We start from the raw sequence: 17,158 nt of genomic DNA, 5'->3' as shown, positions 1-17,158 counted from the left end.
TTTTATGACTTTCTTCAACTTAGACAAGGACTCCAAGGCACTAAACTCTCAGTAATGATCAAAAGAAGCCATTGATTGTCCATGTAGATGAAGAGATGCAGACTGGTGCTTAATTCATCACCTGTGCTAAACTTGGGGTCATATGCTTTAGGCACTCATCAATTATCAAAATTGATATCAAAAATGCTCAGATTAAGGATTAAGGTCTCTAGCCACGCGAGACTCCTGACCAATGGGATCAATATTCTTGTGGGCTGGAGAGTCTTTAAAAACAAGGCTGTCTAGATATTAGATACTTACCGCTTCTCAATTTAGGTAAATTTTAGGGTAAAATAGCTCTTGTAAAGACAATGCCATTGGCTACTGATATGCATGCTTGTGTCACCCCATTGTGAAAATGTAGCCCTCGAAATGTGTATTTGGTTTGGTGATGCTCCTATTGAAAACCAATAGCACGTCTCTGAGTTCTGTTGTGTAAGTGAGGACAGTGATTCTCTACTCAGACTGCACACCTGAGAATCACCTGAGAGCTTTCACAAAAATACAAGCATGGAGGGGAGGGTGGGGGGATTATATCAGAACCTCTGGGTGTGGAGACTGAGAATTGAGATTCCATTAGAAGTTCCCCAGGTGACTGTCACATGCAGCCAAGATGGAGAACACTTTATATGTGTAGTCTAGACAATTAAAACTCCTTAGGTGTATGTGCTGGTAAGACTAAGAAGAGGGATCCAGGTCTTAGTATCTTTAAAAACCGAACAGCCATATTGGCACACAATGTGGCAGAGAAAGCAAGATATACATTTGGTAAGATCACCTATCTGCTGGGTTTCTTGTGTTTTCTAACTTAAACATCCGCATTAGTTATTTTGAAGGCATCTATATGGCTGGTATATGGAAAGCCTAGAAAAGATGTGAGGAAATATTCAGAGAATACTGAGCATTCGTGTAGTTACACAACACTATTTAAAATTCAGGAGGGCTTTGAGACTTCTTAGTTAGGCCCCAAGAACAAGTTGTATCAAGGAGAGAGAGTGAGAGAGAAAAGGAGAACACCATCTATGAACATCCAAATGCTAGGCAGGTCAGAAAGGGTACAGATTCTGCAAAACACAAAACAGTTCATGGTAGTAGTCAATGATTTGCTGATAATTTAAGTTCCTATTGTCTCCTTCACCCCTACTTTTAGGTTCATGACTACATTTGGGGTTTAGATATCCAGGCTTCTTCAGAGCTCCAGAACACACAAATGGTCCAAGTTTTGGAGTATCTTCACAAGATTTTGCTACCTCCAGTCTTCATAAAAAAGTAATGGTTCAGTTTGTCATTCTCAGAGAATTTGGGAAGGCATCTGAACTTAAAACACAAGTTTACTGTATCTCAAAGAAGGGAGACCTGGTTAACACAGAGAACCAAGGTTTGCATAATTTTCATCAGCAGATTTTCCATCATCTCCAACCAATTCAAGCCTAGAATGCTGGTGCTAAATGAAGTTAAATTCTTCCCTCTCTGTCCTCTTGGGGGAAAAACCAACTCTGAATGGTCCTCCCTAGAGATCAGAAAATCATCTATCTGCCTTCTGTTTCTGAGGATTCCAACAGTTCTCCAGCAGGATCAGATCTCCCCAGTTCTTGGATAATGGGGAAATGAGGGATCCAGACACACTGAAGTCTCCCTGCTGGTAACAGATTTCTCTAGATCTCACCCAGAGAACAAGAAAAAAAGGAGATTAGGAGAAAAGGGAAACGGTACACTCTTTTTCCCAGGAGTTATAACAAGCAACAAACAAATCTGAGGCGAAAAGAAGAGTTCTCCAAAATGTACTAAGGGCGTACATAGCTGAACGCCCATACCCATTCTCGGTAAGACCGGGGATTTCTCAGAGCCCATTCAGCTTTGAGAACCATCTTCTCACAAGGTTAAATATGGACGGGGTCATTGGTCTGGATTGATTCCGGGTTCTATTTTTCTTAATCAGTGCAAGTGGGTACGCGTGAACCCGGCACAAGTGACAGTCCCACAAAGTTGTTCAAACCCCTGACTAGTCTTGTGCTTCACCTGTGCAGTTTTCCTGGCGCACCCAACGATTCTCTGGGTTTGGGTGAGTTCAGGGGCACTCCCTGTGGACAGGATGCAAGGATGTACGGCTTCTGTTCTGCAGAATGACCGCACAGAGCAGGGCTGAGGGTCTGCTGGAGCCAGCAGCGGTGGAAAGGCGCCGAGCCCGGGCGACAGAACGCTTAAAGGTCCAGCCCGCGGGAGAGGCCGCGCTTCTGCCTGCGCGCCGGCGCCGCGGGTGGGGGCGCGCTCGCCGCGTCCGTGCTCGGCGCCCGCCTCCCGAGCTGCAGCGCGGGGCCGGGCTCCCCGCGCGCCGGCTCCGGAGCCGCGGTCCCATTGGTTCGGGGGCACGCCCGTCCCCGAGTGAGGCTTCGAAAGTTTCATTGAAGGTGGAGAAGTGGAGCCGGGGCTGCGCCGCCTGGGCGAGGCTGCACCGCGGCGGGCGGGGGGCGAGCTGGCTTCCGGACGCCGTTTGGTTTTCATTTCATTTTATTTTTTTTTTTAAGTTGAGGCCGTGGAGGAGGGAATTGGAGCCGGACCCACTGGCTGTGCGCTTTCGTCTCGATTTCTGCCCACGCTCGCACGATTCCTCCTAGTGAGGGAGGGACTCGCGGCGCCACCCCCGGACCGATAGCTCGAGCCCCGTGCAGGCGGGGATGGTTCTGCGCGCCTGGCCGCTCCCACCCGGGTCTCTCTGGCACGAAGCTGGGGGGCGCAGAGGCTGAGCTGCGCCGCCGCTCGAGGAGCCGCCGCGGTGCGGCTCGGGACCTCGGGCAGCTCCGAGAGTCCGGGCAGAGGGCGGCGCGCCGCAGCCTGCGTGGGCAGGGGGCCGGCGCCGGGCAGCAGAGGCACGTTGGCTCTCACCTCCAGTGGGGGTTCCGGGAAGAAAACTCCCCTCCCGCCCCTGAGCGACGCCCCAGGAGCCGGGCTAAAGGACAACACGCCCTTCCTGCCCCCTTTCCTCGCCGCGCCGCCCCCCGGGACCCTCCCCGAGTGCCCCAGTCCACGACTCTGGCCCCGGCCACCCACTGAAGAGGCCCCCGCCACCGGGTTGGGGATTCCACACTTCATGGGCCGGCCGTGGGGGGGTCGGGCGCTTGGCGAGGGGTCTACCTAGAGCCTGGTTAGGGGCGGCCGAGCGCCCGGCGAGGCGCCGCGGAGAGACCGGCCAAGGGCGGCTGAGAGACCTGCAAGGGGCGAGCGAGAGCCCGGTGAGGGGTGGCCCACAGCTCGGGGAGCGCGCCCTCGGGGAGGACAGCGCGGCGGCCCTCTGCGTGGCGATGCCAGGTCGGCTGCGAGCCGCCCGCCGCCCGAGGCCCTAGGTGGACATGGACCTGGCGCCCCAGTCTTAGGGACCCTCGAAATTCGCCCCTCTGCTTGGACTCGCCGGACCGCCGCGATGGCCTCGGAAGTGGTGTGCGGGCTCATCTTCAGGCTGCTGCTCCCCATCTGCCTGGCAGTAGGTAAGTGTGGTCCGCTCGCCGAGGTTACTTGGGGAGGCTAAAGGGGGCGCCTGGGGAGGGGGCCAGGCTTCCGAGTAAACCTAAATTAAGGGCTCTAGTGCTCGGGAACTCGGTTGGGGAAGCCCGCGCCACTGTTCCTGTACCAGGGGAGTCAGACGCGTGCTGTCGCGAGTGCCGCAGCGGGGCACTCTCCCTTCCCGCGCTGGGGCGCACGACCGGGGTCTCTCAGAACCGTCCAGGGTTCTGGCGGCCAGGATTGGCATGTGCTCAAGACTCTTGTGTTGAACTTAGTTACACGTGGAATTTCTTTTCGTGGAGTATTGACTTGTGCACAAAGGATGCAAATCTTTCTGGAAGGCGGTTGCAGACTGCCTTCCCAGGTACAGTGCGGCGTCGAACCAGAGTCCCCTCCGCGCCCCTGTCCGCAGACGCACAGCACCTGGTGTATCCAGACGGTACCGAAGCCATTTCGCCCCCACCCCGTATCCCAGTAACTGTGAGGGAAGAAGTGAAGGACTCTGGCCATTCTAAAAAGAAAAGAAGTTAGAAGGTACAGGGAAACAGTGCTTCACGTTGCTTACTTTTCTTTTATTCCACAAAAGCCCCTACAACAAAAGCGCTGGATGCTGGGGCCCTAGAGGACCAAAGACGCAGTTCCGCCGTCCAGGCGTCCGCCCTTACAAATCTTTAAAGGGTTAGAGAGCCAGACTGCGACTCCCTGGGACCGGTGAGGGTTAAGGGAAGGCCAGAAGGGAGCCTCTTGGACTCCCGGTAAAGGATCTCACTATTTCTACAGGGTCGGCAGGGCTTTAAAAGCAACTGGGTCTCAGGTCTAAAGACTGGCATCATGCTGCCTGGATTGAGAGTTTCTGAGTTTCTCCTCTAATAGAAGGTGCCTGTTACACCGAATCCCACTTCTAGGAATGACTGACAGCGCCTTAATTTTCGCTTCCCCCACCAGAGCTAGAAAACAGAACACCTTTTACCAAGCAGCAGCTGCATTTACAAAGAAAGCGTGGCCTTCGCAGAAAAAGCCACCTTTCTGCAGTTTGCTAGAGGTTGAGGACTCAAGATCACACCTGTGCTAAGTGTTTTTATTTGCGCAGGTAATAGGGGGGCTCTAGAATGTTTCCTGAGGGTCTAATCCCAGCTACTTGGGAGGATTTTGTAGTCGAGTATTAAGGTGTCAGAAGCCTCCGCGGAAAACCAGAGAAGGCTTTCAGAGTGAAAATAGTCCCTGGCGAAGACACAAGGTCCTCGGCAGCTGGAGGGCTCGGGGCGCACGTGCTGGTCTTTCTCTGCCATTTGAGTTTCCAGGCAGGACCATTTTGCAGGCATCTTCATCCTTAACCGCGCATGGAGGTGAGCATCGCAGCGTCCACGGAGTTTACGTGGACGTCTCTCTCTGCCAGTTTGCTTAAGTTTCAAAACGGAAAAGGCTCTGGGAGAGCGCTGTGGGGAAAAGAGCGCCGGGATACTTCTGGTGCCTTACGTACATACGGTCTGGGGAATCGTCTGAGTATCTGAAGCACCTGGCACCGTGCCTGGCTCCTTTACTGTTTGCCCAGTGGAAGCCAAAGCCTGAGTTAACAAAGGGCTTTCAGTCTGAAGGCCGATTTGTGGTTGTCCGTGCCGACGGGGCAGGAGGCCTGGGGAGTGGCACGAGGGTCAGAAGGCACTCTCTTCCTCTGTCCGCACCTCACCATCCCCACTCCTTCCCCAACCCCAGCCTTTTTCCCCTCCCCGCCTCCTCTCCGGGTAGCAGCTCGCGGCGACTGTTGGAAGAACTGGGCAGGTGGTTACCTGCTGCCCGCTCAGTCCAGTCGGAGCTGAGTGTTGTGACAGCAGGGATTACCCGCTGTTGGCCACCCACCTCGCCCTGAGCTTCGGCCCTTGCGGAAGCCAGCTCGGCCGCACGGGATGCTCCGCGGCTGCAGGGGCCCGGGCCATGTCATTCTGTCTAATCACTGGTGGTCTACACCGCCAAGTCCTATCAGTGGGACTGCTCTGCGCTCTGCCCTCCAGAGGGGCAGGGGCGCACCGCACTCCCAGCTCCCACGCCCCGAGGCTCGAGGCGCCAGCCGCGACTCCAGCCCTCCGCGGAGGCTCCTAGGGGTGCAGGGCGGAGCGGGGAGCGCTGCCCGCGGACCGGGTCCCGGCACCGCCCGGCCTCTGACTCCCGCCCTCTGACTTGTTCCTCGGCGCCCGGTGGGCCCCTCGCAGTGGCTTGCCCTCGGGACCTGACCTTCCTGGAATGAGAACTGCTTCCAGGGACTCAAGACGCTAGGCGCCCCGCCCGCGCCCCTTGTCCTGCTCCATAGCTCCAGGAAAAGCCGGAGTCGGCCCAGGTGATCCTCGGCCGCCTTCCCTTTCCAGCTTACGCTTCTGGATTCCCACGCATCTTCTGGGCTAACAGAAGGAAGGCTAACCTGTATGTGGGTGGGTGGGTGGGGGTGCTGTGGAGGCCCCCAGCTCGGTCTGGAGCCTGTTGCTTCCCCCACCCTTGTGGAAAGCAGACCTAAGGGAAGGTGAAGCACAAGGACCTCGGACCTCAGACCTCCTCCCCTGCCTGAAAGAGAGCGAGAGCTCCTGGGAAGACCGGAGGGCTGATCCCCTGAGTACCCCCTCACTTGTTGGCTGCTGCTTAGGAAAGACAACCCACTTCCCAGCGACTAGATGCCTTCTAATCATTGTACTTGTAGGGACAAAAAGGGACTGGGTAGGTGTCGCCTGATTGGGCATTCAATTCTCAACAAGAAGTGGATAGTTTCAAGGTTATTGGAGGGTTTTCAGGTCTGCCTACTCCCAGGGTGCTACTAAATCAAATATTCAGGTTTCCCTAATATCCTGGTCATGGAGAGTGCAATGATCTATTTGCCATTAGAATCGATTTTTACATTTTAGCCATCTATTTTTATACCTGGGCAAGGCAACCTTCAAAGCCAGGCCTTTGTAGAAGCTTGTGTATTTAAAAACAAAACAAAACATTTCTCTAACATTGATGTTGAAATTTTTCTGCACAGGTATGCTCTAGCCATTTTGCCTAACGATAGATATTAAAATTAACTGCCATTTTGTTTAAACTGATGCTTTAGGTTTTTCTTTTTTCCTGTAGAAAAAAGTTTATGGAGAAATGAGAAGTGAAATCAGGCCTCTTTTATGCAGGTGTTACGTGGTTCTTGAGCATTAAAAGCAAAATAGAAACCATAATATAATATATATAATATAATATAATATAATATAATATATATATGTTGTTTACCACCCAAAATGAATATCCAGTGACAGATTTTCCTACATCAGTAGAAACTGAAAATTTTAAAGGTCTCCAGAATTATTTATGATTACTTGGGTAGCCATTCTGACTCTTTTCTTACAAATGATGCATGGAGAAAAAAAAAAAAAACCACCAGACAAAAGCTTCCATAATATTATGAAATCTCTAATAATTATAACATCTGATCATTGTTGAGTACTTTAAAAATACTTTACACTCATTTTTCTTTTAACGTGATTGTACTGTGCCCCCTATCTTTATGATTTGAGTCTATTCATGGGTCAGAACCTGATTTGTACATTTTAATTCACATGCACTTGACCCATTCATTCATTTTGCCTAGTGCTCCTTGGAGTTTCCTAATGTCTTGCCTAAAGAGCCAGTTTAACCATTTTCAGGGCAGGGGAGGGGAGCTGGCTTGGACAGAACAGATTGGTCCAGGAGGGGCAGAACCACGGTGGCATCGCTACTTTATGCTTCCCTTAACTGCAGTGACCAGAGCTTAGGAGAGCACAGAGCAGACCAGGAGACTATAGAGCACACAAAAAGAATCAACCAACCAACTAGTGCTCTGAGAAGAAAAATCACACTTGGGTAATTGTGCAAAACCTGGAATAATTTCTAAAATTCCCTTTAGAGATATTGGATAAAAATCAGAGCAAAACCATGGAGTCGCTTTTGAAATATGTATGGGTGTGTCTATCTAAATATAATTTTTTCTCTACAGCATGATATATTTCTCCCTATGTGGCATGTGTCATTTCGAAATCACACTTACATACACCCCAAGAATTATAGATGATGCCCTGCTATAGCTCTCAGAAGAAGGAGGTTTCAGCTGTTGAAGGATGCATTAACAGTGCTGAAAGTTACTTTCTTTTCTGTTACACCTTCTCAGTCTTATATAGGTAGATACTATTTGTCATTTTCAGAGAGGAGAAAAGTAATAGTGGGAAGGATTAGAAATATGTAGTTTAGTTCTAAAATGAAATAATTTTGTAAACACAGATGGACATGATCATTTTGTTGCATGGGTTGTGGAAGCTGGAGCTATGTGTCCAGCCTGTGGGTTTGGCAGTGGGCGTATTGCTTTACAGGGAATATATGCTTGTTCATAGCCGGCGATAAGCAGGCTGCTTTGGACCTCACCTTCGGGGGAAAAGAGGTTGTGACTTGGCAATTTCAAAGATCTCCGTTCACATCCTGGCTCTGCCCTTTACTATGTGATCATAGAGTTGTTTTTGCTTGTTTCTCTTTTCTTTCTGTAAAAGGGAGTTATTAATGCCTCCTTCCCTGGGCAGGTGTGCGATAGTGTGCCCAGCCACACCTTGTATAATGCCTGACACTATGCAGGTGCTCAAAGTGGGAGGTATTATTATTGCATTTGTGTAGATGAGCAGAAGAGCAGGATGCTTGAAGAATGTCTTGGTAGAAATTAAGACTAACAGGTGGTGACATGGGTCATAAAGATACTGATATGAGTAGGTGGGATCCACATGAAAGCAACTCTGTACCTTCCTACAGCCAAATTATGCAGTTGAAAGTGGGCATGGGTGTGTTGTGGGAGAATTTTTTTTTTAAGATTTCATTTATTTGACAGGGAGAGAGATAGGAAGAGCAGGAACACAAGCAAGGGGAGTGTGGGAGAGGGAGAAGCGGGCTTCCCGCCGAGCAGGGAGCCCGATGTGGGGCTCGATCCCAGGACCCTGGGATCATGACCTGAGCCAAAGGCAGACGCTTAACAACTGAGCCACCCAGGCGCCCTGTGGGAGAATTTTTAATTATCAGGATTTTTCACACCAGTTTTGCTCAATATTCTACTGCACAATTGCATTCTTCTGGTTAAATAATAGGGTCTCCATAGACCTATGCCGACAGTGTTTACTTTTGACTTTCTGACACTAAACCACCAATTTCATGGTATTTATTGAATATGATTTTATTCATTTATTTGCTTTTACACAGGCATTTTCCTTTTAGTTCCTATGCTACTATAATTGTATATGAAGTTGTACAGTAACAGTATATAATATTATAACTTTTCCCCTAAATATTCAGGAGATCTTAGAATAGTATAGGCACACCTGGATATTTAAGAGCAATTGATTGAGAACAAGATGATGATACAACGCGTATAATGTAAAACATTAAATTTTGTAAGATTTGTAGATTTAAACAATTGTTTCGAGGACATGGAATCAGGTGTACACAATAAAACAAGCATATCATTGAGTTGAGGCGAAACACAAAGCTGTATTGGAAAACATTTTTAAAGTATTTGGCTGTAAGTGATAAGCATATATGAGACTTATCACATTCACCAGATCCTCCACTTGGCCTTTCAGACCCATCAGGACATGGCAGGATCAAGAAAGATACATACTCAGTATCTGTGGAGAGAGCACATCAGATATTTTTGACAATTTCATAACTGTGACCTATCCAGTAATCCTAATGGGCCTGGAGCATTTAGCTAAATCATTTTTGAAATTTAAGAGTAATAACATAAATGTTTACATCTTTTCTATTTATTGGTAGATTTTTAAAAAAAACATATATAATAACAATTAAAAATGCATTTCAAGTCTCTTGCAGAATATACATTTTTTGTTTGCCTTGTTTTATCATATCAGGATGGTAAAGTTTTCTGATTGCCACTTTTGAATTATTTGCTGTGCTTATAGGTACAATTCCACCTTCAACGAGGATATTATGTATGGACATATTTAAACTTTTTGGTATGTGAATTCCAAATTTTGGATACATTTTATAAAAAAGAATAGGTCTGCTATATCTATCTGTGTGGTTAGTTCCAGCTTTCTGTTGCAATTTCACCAGTCATCTGGGGGTGAAGGTGACTTTACTCTCTCTTTTTATTTTATTTTTATTTTCCAGTTTTATTGAGAAATAACTGACATACATCCCTGTGTAAATGAAAGGAGCGCAGCATGATGGCTTGACTTACATATATTGTGATGTGATCACCACAGTAGGTTCAGCTAACATCTATCTTCTCATATAGATACCATAAAATGAATAGAAAGAAGAAAAGAATAAAGGAGATGAATTCTTGTGATGGGAACTCTAAAGATTTCTTCTCTTAACACCTTTGCTATATCTCACATGGCAGGGTTAGCTGTAGTCATCATGCTGTCCATTACATCCCTAGTACTTGAATATCTTATAACTGAAAGGTTGTATCTTTTGACCAGCTTCCTCTAATTCCCCTCCCTCTTCCACCCCCTGCATTTTTTTTTAGATTACACATATAAGTGAAATTATACAGTATTTATTTTGTGTTTCTCTATCTGACTTATTTCAATTAGCATAGTGCCCTTGCAGTCCATCCATGTTGTTGCAAATGGTAGGATTTCCTAATTTTTTAATGGCAGAATAATATTCCATTGTGTGTGTGTATGTGTGTATATATGTATGTTTCTTTATACATTCATCCATCGATAGACACTTAGGTTGTTCCCATGTCTTTGCTATTGTAAATAGAGCTGCTATGAAAATGGGGGTTCAGATATTTTTCTGAGTTAGTGTTTTCATTATCATTGGATATATTCCCAGAAGTGGAATTGCTGGATAATATAGTAGTTCTATTTTTAATTTTTTTGAGGATCCTTCATACTATTTTCCATGGTGGCCACACCATTTTACAATCCCACCAACAGTCACAAGGGTTCTCTTTTCTTCACATCCATGCCAGCATTTGTTATCTCGTCTTTTTGATGACAGCTATTCTAATGGGTGTGAGATGCTATCTCACTGTAGTTTTAAATTGTATTTCCCTGATGATAAGTGATGTTGAGCATCTTTTCATGTACCTGTTGGCCTTTTGTGTATCTTCTTTGGAAAAATATCTATCCAGGTTCTTTGCCCATTTTTTAATTGGGTTATTTGGTTTTTTAGCTATTGAGTTGTAGGAGTTCTTTATATAGTTTGGATATTAACCCCTTATTAGATATGAGGTTTGCAATATTTGCAGTATTTTCCCCATAGGTTGTCATTTCACTTTGGTGTTTTTCTGTGCAAAAACTTTTTAGTTTGATGTAGTCCCACTTGTTTATTTTTGGTTTTGTTCCTTATGCTTTAGGTGTCACATCCAAAAATTCATTACCAAGTCTCATGTCAAGGAGCTTTGTTCTTAGGTTTTCTTCTAGAAATTTCATGGCTTCAGGTCTTGTCTTTTAGTCTTCAGTCATTTTGAGTTAATTTCTATGAATGGTATAAGATATGGGTTCAATTTCATTCTTTCACATATCCAGTTTTTCCAGGACCATTTATTAAAGAGACTGTCTTTTCTCCATTGAGAATTCTTGGCTCCCTTATCAAATATTAATTGACTATATATGTTTGGGTTTATATCTGGCCACTCAATTCTGTTCTGTTTGTCTGCTTGACTATTTTTATGCCAATACTGTACTGTTTTTATGACTATAGCTTTATTGTATAACTTGAAATCAAGAAGCATGAAGCCTCCTGCTTTGTTCTTTCTCAAGATTTCTTTGGCTATTCAGGATCTTTTGTGGTTTCATATAAACTTTAGGAGTGTTTTATCTACTTCTGTAAACAATGCTATTGGAATCTTGATAAGGATTGCATTGAATCTATAGATGGCTCTTGGTGGTATTGACATTTTAACAATATTAATTCTTCCAATCCATGAACATGGGATATCATTCCATTTATTTGTGTCACCTTCAATTTCTTTCATCAATATCTCATCATTTTCAGCATAGATATCTTTCATCTTCTTAGTATTTTATTGTTAAATTTCTTCCTATTTTATTGGTTTTGATGCTATTGGAAATTTATTTTTTGAAAATTTCATTGTTAGTGCATTAACTACTCTCTTGAGGAGTTATTTATTCTATTACCCAAGTTCAGATGGATTCTTCTTTAAGTATTTTTTCCAACTCTGAGCTCTCTACCTCACTCCCCTCCTCCTCCCTTTAGACTTGGTTTGGTCAACACCAAGCTTTTTATCTTTCCCCTGCAGCCAGCTCTTGTGAGCTCAGTGTAAGATTTCCCTCCTCTCTTTGACCTGCACATTTACAATGATACTGTTGGTGCCATTGACCCTCAGGTGCAAGGGCTTTGCAAATCAAGTATCTTGTTCATAGATGTTCCTCTGTTTGTCTTTACTCTTTCATCTCAGTCAACAGAAGATTGTCTTGGTTTCATATCCTGCTTGTCCTGTAGTGTTAGAGAACCTCAAACCTCCATCTTGGCCTCTTGGCCTCTTTCCATCCTTCCCATGTGCTGAGCCAGGTGTGACTTCCCCTGCACAAAGCTCTCCAGAATTGATTCTACAGAACATGGAGCTTTTGTCAGCATCAGTTACATTCCAGCTTCACCCCAGTCAAATCAGACAAACCACTGTTGTCATTCTACATTCCATCCAGTGCTTGGTTATCAGCCCAGGAAGTTTGTATTCCTCTCCTGGGAGCAAGGAGATTCTTTTCTCCAGTTGACAGATGACCCTTTTAGCCAGTTTCACTCAAAGACAATTCTATTCTTTGCAAGTCCTTTTTAAAATACAGGTTTCTCAGGCTAACGAGGCTTAGATAAGATAAACTTTATATTTCTCACATGATAGTCAAGATGTAGGTGATTCAAAGCTGGTACATTAACTATGATCTATGATGTTACCTGGGTAAGCCACCATTGCTTTGCTACCTTGCAGGTGTTGCAGTCATCCCTGTGGTTGAAGGTAATCTGTTCCCATGTTTACATCAAGCTGAAGGATGGAGGAAGTAAACACAGAAGGGACACTTCTTCCTCACCCTCTAAGGACACAACCTGGAAGTTGCATGAATCGCTTCTGTTCACATCCCATTAGCTTAAGTTTAATAATATTATTTACCAACCTAACTGCAAGGAAATCTGGGAAATATCTTTAGTGTGGTGTAATGAGCTCAGCTAACAATGGGGAATATGGTTCACTGTTACAGTGATATAGAAAGAAATTAGGCATTGCTATTAGTCAAAGGCTAGTTTGAGGACCTGCTCATCAAGAGCAGCATAGTTTCAATGGGCAGATGATTTGGAATTCCAATCAACTTCCAAAGAAGCTTTGGAATGAGACCTGTTGGAAGTTGAGTACTGTCTGTCTGGACCCCCACGGCCCCTCTCCCCATTCTCCCATCATATATGCTGGAAGGCACCATTGTTTATTGTTACCTTTGGAACAATGTGACATCTGTGACATCTTTTCCCCTTCTTTAATTCTTCTTCCGAGCCAGAATTTAGTGTTCCCTCTGTGTTCACCTGACACTTGGTTCATATTATCACAGAATTTTGTACTTAGTTGTATGATTGTTCTCTTCCATGTATCTGCAAGTTCAGGGACCCTCTGTAATCCTTCTTGATCTCCTTACCACTCACTTATCACCTAACACATAGTAGGTATTTTAAAATATATATGTCTTTTGAATTAGATGTTTTTTTGGCTGCAGAGTTGTGTCCAGTCATTACACTTCAGCTGTCTAGCAAGGGCTACAATATCCAGTGAATACTGAAGAAATATTTGCTAATTGATTAATTAAGGAATTCATGGGCTAAACATTTTCTCTTGAATATCTCAGAAGTGGGAAAATTCAGTTAGGTCTAGCATATTCTAGCCATTGGGTTTTCTGTCTTTGAATATAAAATTCATAACCATCTAATTTACATGCCCTCTGACTTTCAAAATGTGAATTTGATCAACATGGGGATGAATAAATTTTACTTGCTTTGCAGTGACTAGAGAAGGAGAAATGCATTTGACAATGGTAAAGATTGCCTGGAACATCATCCTTGGAGTGCATATGATTTTTTAAAATGTTTTCAGCTCTCCTGGAACCACACAAATTGATCTGTTTTCTGTTGTGGTCAAATCCGCTAGGTTAGCAGTTTTGGCCATAGGTTCAGGAAGGAGGAAGAGTGTAGAACCTTAACAAGCTGATGATTTTGAACCAGAGCTCCATAGAAATGAATTATAGATCTGTGCAGCATTGAGTGGTTCCTGCCCCTGCCATTTCTTTTCTCCTTCTGCATTCCCAGACTGTACCTGCTTGCTAGCAGCATTCCGCTTTGGCATTGCCACAGGAGGATGTGTCCCTGCTGGAGAATCTACACTACGAGTATTTTGGAAAGGGCTCTGGTCTGAAAGTCTAAGCAATAAGTCTCAACCCAATTCATAATGAGCTATGTGACTTTGCCAAGTCACAGAAACTCTCTATTCCTCAATTATATCATCTGGAATATGAGGTGCTCAAGCCTGAGAAATATTTTCATGATCCTCACAGTAATATTTCTGCACATAATTTTTTTTCTTCAATATTAGAAAATATGGCTGTAAAGCATTGCTTCTTAATCAACACACCAGAATTTTTACATCTAAATTGTTCTGGGCCCTTAATAGCCATCATACGTAAATCATTTCACGCTTTACCTCAAAGAAATATTAGGAAAGGAAAGGAAAATAATTTTGTATCATGTTAGGTATTTGAGGGTTTTTTCATAACAGTTGGTATGGAGGAGAGTTTAGGTTTTTGTGATCCTGACATTTCAGTGAGTCTCCATCCCTTGCTCCCAACACAGAATCATACACACACATCGTCATCGGGGATGATAATAAAGAACAACAAAATGTGTGGTCAAATCTAGTTTAGAATTTGCTGTGTGTAGCTTTGCAGAACTAAAGGAATTTTACCACCTGTCGTTTATGGTCAGACATGCCTATAAGGAAAACCTAACACATAGAGTTATTACTTGGAGCTAAATGAAATTGTAGAGACCTAGAATTATATAAACAACATTTGAACCAGGAAAAGATTTATTTTGAGCCAAATGTTGAATTTATCACAAAACGTAGCATATCAGTGACATTGCAGACCTCATGAGATTTTAGCTGGGCCATTCTGTTATGCAGATGAGGACATAGGAGGGGCACAAAAACTACAGATGTGTGTGGATAAGAGTCCTAGCCTGCGTGGGGGGTGGGGGCTTCCCTATTTGGCCCTGCTCTCTCCTGGCTGCAGGGATACTGTGGGGTGTGAGCTTCCGGCACTTCAAAGCCTCTATCCACTCCTTCTTCTCTTTCAGTCTTTTGAGACTTATGGTTTTAAAAGTCTTTTGAATTAGCTTGGCCAGGGGAATCCTGACTCTTGTTGGCTTTGGGGTCTGAAGTCACTACAGCTGATAAGTAATGAAGCCTTCCTAGCTGGAGCCAGGCTTGACACCCCACTGTAGCACTCTGCCACTGTCATCCTCAAGCAGGAGAGACAGTTAAAGGTCAGATTACAAGGCTACGGGAAGATGGAGAGTCATAAAATGGGGTTTGTTCCTGGGGAGCCAGTATTTTCCAGAAACCTCCAGCTCCCTGGAATTTATTGTTAATGACCACAAACCTCTTTAGCAATAATTTTCAAGGCGTCCCCTTCTTGCTGTTGCATTGCCATAGGGTTGTATAGTACTCTGCCCCACTTTGGCCTTGGTCAACATCCCCCACCTCATGCACACCTTGGGCTATTTGCAAACGCTAAAACCACCCTTGACATGCAACAATTTCCCACCATAGAGGTTAATCAGAAGGGATATGGCACAGGCCCTTAAGGCATTTGTCAAATTGGATATCAAAATATTTTGAGCAATAATTTTTAGAATAAGGGTGACCACACAAAGTTGCTACCTAGAAGGGAACAAATCTCAGGTATTATCCTTATGACACTGATCAGTTATCTGTTCCAATACTCCGATTTGTATATTAGATCTAGCCCCAGAAAGTACATTTTAAATGTAGTGCTGGCTATTAAAAAATATCACAATCATGAAAGACAGGAGAGACTAAGGAACTTTGACAGATTGGAAAACACAAAGAGGACAGGAAACTAAATGCATTGTGGCATCCTGGATTGGGTCCCTGGAATGGAAGAAGTATATTAATGGTAAACTGGTGAAATCCAAATAAAATCGACAGTTTAGTTAAGAATATCATACTAAACTTAATTCTCAATTTTGAGAATTATACTGAGGTTATGCAGGATGTTGGGAAGCTGGGTAAAGTAATCATGGGAACTTTCTGAGTTAATTTTGCAACTCTTATGTAAACCCCAAATTATTTTAAAATAAAAGTTAAAAAAAATTAAATGTAGTGCTGGTCTACCAGAGAGGGACAGTGTGCTACTCAAACTGCCTTTAGAATATCTTTGCAAGTATAAGCCACACTATAATCATAGTTCATAAATTTGAATATGCATATAATGCAGTTTCTTAAAAAGAACATATTTGAAATGTGATTTTAATAGTCCTTGATGACTTTCTTTCATTCTTTTTTATTCTGATTCTGGCCAATTTTTCTTGCCCTTCGCCCATTATACATTTCCCAGAATGCATTCAAATAATACAGTAATCCAAGACTGTTTCATAATGTGCCCAGTCTTTCCTGTCTTAAAATAGCATTGGCTTTTGTTTACTCCAATGTCAAAGAAAACTCACGGCTGGTTTTTTTGCTGACTCACCTCTCTCTGTCGCTTTTGACTTTATTGCTTTCTAGGTTTCTTTTTTGGCAATTGCCCAAGAGGAATTTGACAATTTTTTAAAATCTCATTTTTAAAGTTCTCTAACTATTACCATTTAGACCCTCCCACCAATAGATTTCTGGCTCAGTTACTGGCACTTCATCTCAATTCTCAATGAAAATGTAAGGAAAGATTTTTTTTTTTTGGTCACCTACTTTCTTCTTTCTCCTTAAACATTAAAAAACATGGAGGGATAAATATAAGAGAGGTTTACAGGTCATCCGTGGTGTTTGTAGCTCAGTGCTGACCCCAGGCTGCAGTCCTCACTAGATTGCTGTGCACCACCCTCCACTGCCTGCAGCAGGAGGTATCTGAGCTCCTGGGGTGCCTGTTTCCATGGTGGCAGTAAGCTATTAGGTGTTCATGAAAGGCCTTTGTCATGGGTACACTCATTCTTGTGTATTTCTATCAAAACTAATTAAATTGCAGTTGCTTTGTGAACATGCCGTTTATTGAGCACCTCAGCTCTTGTCTTCTTGATAGTCTTCCTTCCACGAGTCCAGGACAAACATGTTTTCTTTCACGCTCACCATTTATCTCTAGAGTGTCATAGAGATTGGTCTGACATGTGGCTATATAAACACAAAGTATGGCCATCTCTCATCAAGTAGAGTTTTAAAGTTTATACTCTCAGAGTCACAAGGTTTCCACTTAGAGCTGTACTAGGCAAAAATGGACCCTGCCCAGACAAGCTGCCCTCTTCCTGCTGAGCTTGCCTGCCTTCAGTAATAACTATTTCCTCACCTTCTCTTCCCTCTGCCTTCCTCCATGGGCTTCCAGAAATTTTCCAG

At 44.3% G+C, this 17,158-nt stretch overlaps 1 protein-coding gene across 3 annotated transcripts in view; it reads left to right on the top strand.

Moving 5' to 3' along the window:
- The first annotated feature begins 2,532 nt into the window (after positions 1-2,532).
- PIEZO2 (piezo type mechanosensitive ion channel component 2) overlaps positions 2,533-17,158 on the top strand; it is a 510,005-nt gene continuing 495,379 nt past the window's right edge. For all 3 annotated transcript variants that reach the window (XM_035029291.1, XM_035029293.1, XM_035029292.1), the window contains exon 1: positions 2,533-3,521. In XM_035029291.1, coding sequence (XP_034885182.1) covers positions 3,458-3,521 — 64 coding nt within the window. In that variant the 5' untranslated portion in view covers positions 2,533-3,457. The remainder of the gene's footprint in view (positions 3,522-17,158) is intronic.

This window comes from Mirounga leonina, unplaced genomic scaffold (genome assembly GCF_011800145.1).
Source record: "Mirounga leonina isolate KUSES-001 unplaced genomic scaffold, KU_Mleo_1.0 Mir_228, whole genome shotgun sequence".
NCBI classification, from domain to species: Eukaryota; Metazoa; Chordata; class Mammalia; order Carnivora; family Phocidae; genus Mirounga; species Mirounga leonina.
Note: the sequence above shows the minus strand (reverse complement) of the source record. Positions and strands in the feature narration are given on the sequence as shown.